The sequence below is a fragment of the Anthonomus grandis genome, chromosome 12 (genome assembly GCF_022605725.1).
Source record: "Anthonomus grandis grandis chromosome 12, icAntGran1.3, whole genome shotgun sequence".
NCBI lineage: Eukaryota > Metazoa > Arthropoda > Insecta > Coleoptera > Curculionidae > Anthonomus > Anthonomus grandis.
This window is the reverse complement of record NC_065557.1, coordinates 1,446,820-1,452,819: the sequence shown is the minus strand read 5'-3', so window position 1 is coordinate 1,452,819 and position 6,000 is coordinate 1,446,820. Positions and strand designations below refer to the sequence as shown.

At 31.3% G+C, this 6,000-nt stretch overlaps 2 protein-coding genes across 2 annotated transcripts; both read left to right on the top strand.

Moving 5' to 3' along the window:
* The first annotated feature begins 1,389 nt into the window (after positions 1 to 1,389).
* LOC126743250 (leucine-rich repeat-containing protein egg-6-like) lies at positions 1,390 to 2,858 on the top strand. Its single transcript, XM_050450246.1, has 4 exons — positions 1,390 to 1,674; positions 1,736 to 2,009; positions 2,170 to 2,471; positions 2,525 to 2,858. The coding sequence occupies exons 1-4, from the start codon at positions 1,437 to 1,439 to the stop codon at positions 2,797 to 2,799; spliced, it is 1,089 nt and encodes a 362-aa protein (XP_050306203.1). The 5' UTR covers positions 1,390 to 1,436; the 3' UTR covers positions 2,800 to 2,858.
* A 1,134-nt stretch (positions 2,859 to 3,992) lies between these two features.
* LOC126743156 (uncharacterized) lies at positions 3,993 to 5,933 on the top strand. Its single transcript, XM_050450132.1, has 2 exons — positions 3,993 to 4,294; positions 4,720 to 5,933. The coding sequence occupies exons 1-2, from the start codon at positions 4,283 to 4,285 to the stop codon at positions 5,104 to 5,106; spliced, it is 399 nt and encodes a 132-aa protein (XP_050306089.1). The 5' UTR covers positions 3,993 to 4,282; the 3' UTR covers positions 5,107 to 5,933.
* The last annotated feature ends 67 nt before the right edge of the window (positions 5,934 to 6,000 follow it).

The following is a 6,000-nucleotide window of genomic DNA, read 5'->3' as shown; positions in this document are numbered from 1 at the left end:
AAATTGACTTTTTGGGTATTTGTAAATGCTTATATTTTTTAAACTTCTTGGTTAAAGTATTGCATGTGACCCAACAAAATTCTTGAAATCTACCGCAGAATTCAAAAATGTAAACATATTTAGGATGCTCTATTTAAATTAACAATCTTAGCATTTTAAAATCATTAAAACAAAGTAGAGTTCTGAAAAAAATCATCTGAAAATTTAAGGGTCTATTAAAGTTATTAAAAAAAATTATGTTCTTTAGTAAATAATAAGCGAACTATAAAAAATTTCCTTTTAAAGCCATAAATTTTTAATTCTCTTACAAGCCAATTACTAATATTTTATACATTAAAAAAAATGTTGACGTACACTGGTTTGCACCTTGACGATTAACAAGAGAACCCTTTAATACAAGCTAAGAAGAGACGGAACATGGTGAATTCCAGTGACCATTAAAAGTTTAATCGAACTTCATTTTATAATCTTAAAATGATTTTAAAGCAAATATGTTTTAAGGTTATACCGGAAGTAGGTATAACTCATTAAATTTTATTCTAAGAATATAATAATATTTCTAGGGCTATACTGCAACGGGTCTAAAATTGTATCATATTATTAACCTCTTTATTGTGAATTCATGGCTTCACTAATTTGTTTACATTAACTTCAAATTACAAAGTTATTTATGAAAAAATGAACGCAGGCTCCTACATTTTCAATTAATATTCTTATCGACCTATGAATTTAACCGTAAGTTACTCTTAACCTAAGTCAACAATTACTTTTATAAACGATTTGATTTATATTCTTAAGATCGCAATAATAAACTGTCGCCCCGGGGGTTGTTGGTTATGATTAAATTTGCCATTTACTCCTTTCTCTCCTGTAAAAATCGACTACAATTTACTTGGAAAAAATCTGCATAGATAAATAAATATGAAGTTAATCGGGTTTTCCTCTCGCGTTTCCGAATATATTGCAATTTATTCGATTATTATCGGATATTTTCTGTGTATACATTCGTTCGTATTATAATGAGGTAAAAGTCACTAATTATATCAGATGATATAGACCAGATTTTATGACAAAGAATACCACGGAAAAGATCGATGGAAATTGCGCGGATAATAAATCCAAAATCTTGAAAGGTATGAAAAATTATATCAAATATTGACATTGAAGTACTTCAAAGGTGACATAAAAAAAAACTCTAGTTCAAAAGGTTAAAACTGACTCCAGAAGCCTGGAATAAAATACGGACTTTAATTTCAAATATTACATTCAACTGGACGCGTTTAATATTAATTAAAAAAATCTAATCCCAGGAAAACCCAAAAGGTTATCACTGATATAAATTATTATTAAATAAATTCTCGGTAGCAGAAATACATATAACAATCGCATGTTAAATTTATTAATTTATACGCTGCCTTCTAGTGAAACAAACAACGATGTCCGCTAAATTAATAATTTTTCTCTTGTTTCTTCATGTGACCCTCGGCCTGTCGACCAATAAAAAAACTTTCGAAAATGTCGAAGTTCAACTGTTTGACGTCCTTCGTTTGTCCTTTAAGAAAACCATCCTGAGGGCGAATTCCCTAAAAGACGAAATTCCCGAGCAAGTGACGTTCGATCATGTCAAATTTCACGAGCAAGTAATTCCTGCTTTGAAAGAAGGAGCCATTGCGGGTAATTTTAACAAAAATTCTCGTTAAATTAAACCATGTTTTTTTTTTAAATTAAATTTTAGACCTAAAAACCCTGGATGAATTGACAATCGAAAATTGTCATTTAAAAGTAATACATCCAAAAGCTTTTAAGAATCTTCCCATGCTTAGAAATTTAGTGCTGAAGGACAACGAACTGGAAGAAATTTTAAGTGATGTTTTCAATGGCTTACCAATATCCAGTCTGGATATAAGCGGAAACAATATTGTGTATATTGAGAGTAATGCTCTGGATAACTTACCATTGCTTTTAAATATCATTTTAGATAATAACAAACTGGCAGAATGGGATAGCAGGTACGGTGCAGAAAAACTATTATCGGTGTCATATTTTTCTAAATTAAAAATCTCCTTTCCGTCCTAACAATGGCATGTAACCCACGTTTTTTTTGACAATTTACTAACCCATAGCACCCAAAAAAGACCACTCTGTACTCCACAATTGATTTTTTTCCAGGTGGTTCAAAAACGTGCCAGATTTACTAAGAATTTCGGTACAAAACAACTCAATTACCAAGTTACCAGCAAGAGCCTTTCATAACCTCAAAAAGACAGAACCGATAGCTGATTTTGACTTGAGCCTCATATTCAGTCATAATAAGATCGAGAAAATTGACGAGAATGCTTTTGAAGGAATCGATAAGCTGAGGAACTTGTTTTTGGACCACAACGAGCTCTCTGAGTTCAGTGAGAATATTTTGCACGGAGTTGAAGTGACAACTTTACGACTGGATTATAATAAACTCGACTGTTTACAGGGTAAATAATTGTTCGTAAGAGGATTTCGAATTGATTGTACAATTAAATTGTAGGAAATCTGGATAAGGTGCTGAAGGGCCAAAAGAACCACCTTGACCATAACTCCTTCGACTGTAAATGTTTGAAAACTTTGGAAAACTGGGCCAAGAAAAACCAGAAAAACGTCGACGTGTTCAGCATGTCTTTGGATTGTGTCCACGAGAACATGCGCAGGACTATATCGAATATTCATCGTTCTATTGACGAGCTCAGAAGAAAAGTGGGCGTGGCTGGCAAAGACGCTGTCACGAGGGCACCAGAAGATCAAGTTGAAGTATTATTTAAGTGACATAATGTGTAAATGTCTGATGTAAATAAATCAGTCTTGGGGTGTAAAAAAAGTGCAAATATCTTTTTGAATTAATGAACATTTTGGTCACTGGTGGATTGGGCGTGGCAGTGAATTTGTTTGGTCACCTAGAAGTCCAGACTTAAACCCTTTAGACTTCTCAATATGGTCACACATGAAGGGTTTACAAAGGACAATTAATTCCATCAAAGAATTACGACAGAAAATTCAAGAAGCTGCTAATATTATCAAAAATAATCGACAAATGTTATTTAATATTCAAAGACCTTTACAAAGTGTATTGAAGTCGTAGGCAGGCATTTTGAGCATTTACTTTGAATTTTTCTTTTAATATTGTTACTGATTGTTATTTTTTGTCTTTACTGTTGTTTAGTTAAAAGAATAAATTCGTATTAAGTCAATGTAATAACGGTGGCTTAGGATTTATTACGCTGAATGTTTAAAATGCAAATAACTTAAAAACTGATAGAGTTACATAAAATAAACAAGAGTACCTTTTTTATTCATAATTGAACTGTCTTTTAGATTCTCTAGTCGTTTTAGCCATAACTAATTAGGCAAAAAATATATGTTGTAATTTACCTAAGAAACAGCGTGTAATTAATGCCCTGTATAAATAATGCTCAATTCACCACAAAATTCGTAAGTTTCATATCAAAACACATAAAGTTGTCAATTTTCAAGACGGTACTGCTTAAAATCACAAAATGATTAAAAAATTTTAAATTAAAATTTCCAACTTTAAATACCCTGTAGCGCCATATTTCGGTGTGTAGTATCTCCAGTTCAGAGATTGCCCATTCTTAATGAATCATCCTGTATAGGTTTTTATATTTAAAACAACGAATTTAGCATTGGTTAAAGTGGAAAATTAATGTAATTAAGATAATTTCAGAATCTACGTAAACTTCAAAAACTAAGAAATTTAAGTGGTCTGATGCCATATTTTGTTAATTCTTAATATATCAAACACCGTTTGACCAAAGCCTACCATGTGACTCCTCAATTTTCTTACGTAGAATAAAAAATAAAATAATATATAGAGTGTTATATTTAAAATAATTGACTTTCGCAAGCATAGGAAACTATTTTATTGCCTAAACCCATTTATTAAAATAAATACGTTATTTAAATAAAAACAAAATAGCAAATGTCTTCATTCTACCATACAAGTCAATTATACTGGGTTCCCATGCGATTAACTGAGACCCAAAGTATACAATAAACCCTATAATAAAACTAGGAAGCGACAGCGTTTTGTCTTGTTAGCATATTATGTAGATTTTTTATATAAAAGGAGGTGTATCTAACAATTTTAAAAATTTCACTTATATAAAAAGAAATTGACGGGCCGGTAAGTGAACAATAACTGTTTAATCTTTTATAGGAAACAGTCGTTAAATTGGCTTCGGTTTTGTGGTTCTTTAGTGTTTTATGGTACTTCGGGGTGAACCGGTGCACAATGAAGACTATGGTAAGTTTTAGTATTAGTTTTAGGCTAAATTTGAGAGTATAGTAAGAAAAGTCTTTTTTATATTATTATATTTTTAGAATCTACGTGTAATTTCATGAAATTTGATGGGTCACACGATACACTTTGGTCCAACGGTTTTCAAGATATAAATTGTTACACATCGCCCCCATTTATTTAACAAGACATTTATCAAATATCAAATTTTGACATGCTAAAACTTTCAATGCAATTAATATTAATAAAAAAATTATATTTTTAAAAAAATGTATTACCCTGTATCTTGAAAACTGTGCATTTCCGGACCCATATTTATAGAAACTTTTTCTCATATTTTTTTACAAGGAATCACCCATTGAAATATCTTCGTCTATTTTTCGGATATAACACACCAAACTTATATAGATTCATATTCAGATGTTTTTCAGGCAATGTTACTCCTAATAACCTTCTCCACGACCACGGCAACCTTCTACAACATAAAACCCCATAAGCTCTACAAATACCTTGTGGAACCGTTAGTAGATGTCGCCATCAGGAGTGTCCTAACTGGAAGCGTCATAGACCCGATCGGCCAATTTATTGGTGCAGGTGGTAAATACCCTAAGCACCACCATAGAAAAAAGTATCACCAAGGTTACCCTTTGCCAATACCATACGCACCACATCAACAGTACTACCATCAGCCGGACTTTTACCATGAAAGGGATGTTTTGCTTAACTATCCGGGGTGTTCGCATCACCATCCAGAACATTCTCCGGTAGGGGACCTGTTTTATCCAGAGTTTTCTTATGGAGGTTTCAGGCCTCAATGATGGAAACTTTCTGTTTAATAGTAATATTAATTATAATAATGTCTTTATTTACAATAAGATCGAGAAAACAAAATAAGATGAGTGAATTTGTGCGCTACTCATATATAAGAATCTAATTGACTAGAATAATTCTATGACTTCTAAAGCTGAGCTTTGGCCTCATTGAGAATAAGATTACACTTAGAACTTACGGATCTTGATTTATTACGTTAATAAGAGAATAATTTACGTGCGTATCCTCAGCAAACTGATGATTTATTAAATATTTTAGATGCTCAAATAGATTAACTGTACAATGAAAAAAAGAGGCGGAGTTGTGTCAATTTAGCAATCACAAGCGACACACGATTGTTAAATAAACGTTTATTTTTGGTTTACATCAGATGTACGTTTTTCATGAAGCCTTTATTATTTAAATTTGATGTATAATAATAAATATTTAATACAAAATAGAAATTGAATTAGATTGGGTATTATTGACGAAAAACGTTGATTTTTGAAAAGAATTCCTTACTAGGCAGGTGTTTGTGGTCGGTGGGGGGTAAGGATCTTATTGATAAAAAGCAATGTTTTTGCAAAAAAAAAAATTCAATATTTAATTTAATAACACTGTTTTTTTTAATTTAATATAATTTTATATATAAATATTTAGCATAAAAACAGCGGTACTAGATTGGATAATACGAGTATGCAAGAAAACAGTGATTTTTCAGAAGAATTTCATCAAATAGTGAAGGTGTAGAAATCGAGTTTAAAAACTAGGTATGTAAATCCCGTGTCAATTTTTTTTAATGCTGATATGTTCACCCTTTTGTAAACAGAATCGTATATGATATACGTATATTCTATAGTTTAATAAATATACTTTGACCATATATGATTGATAAATATACC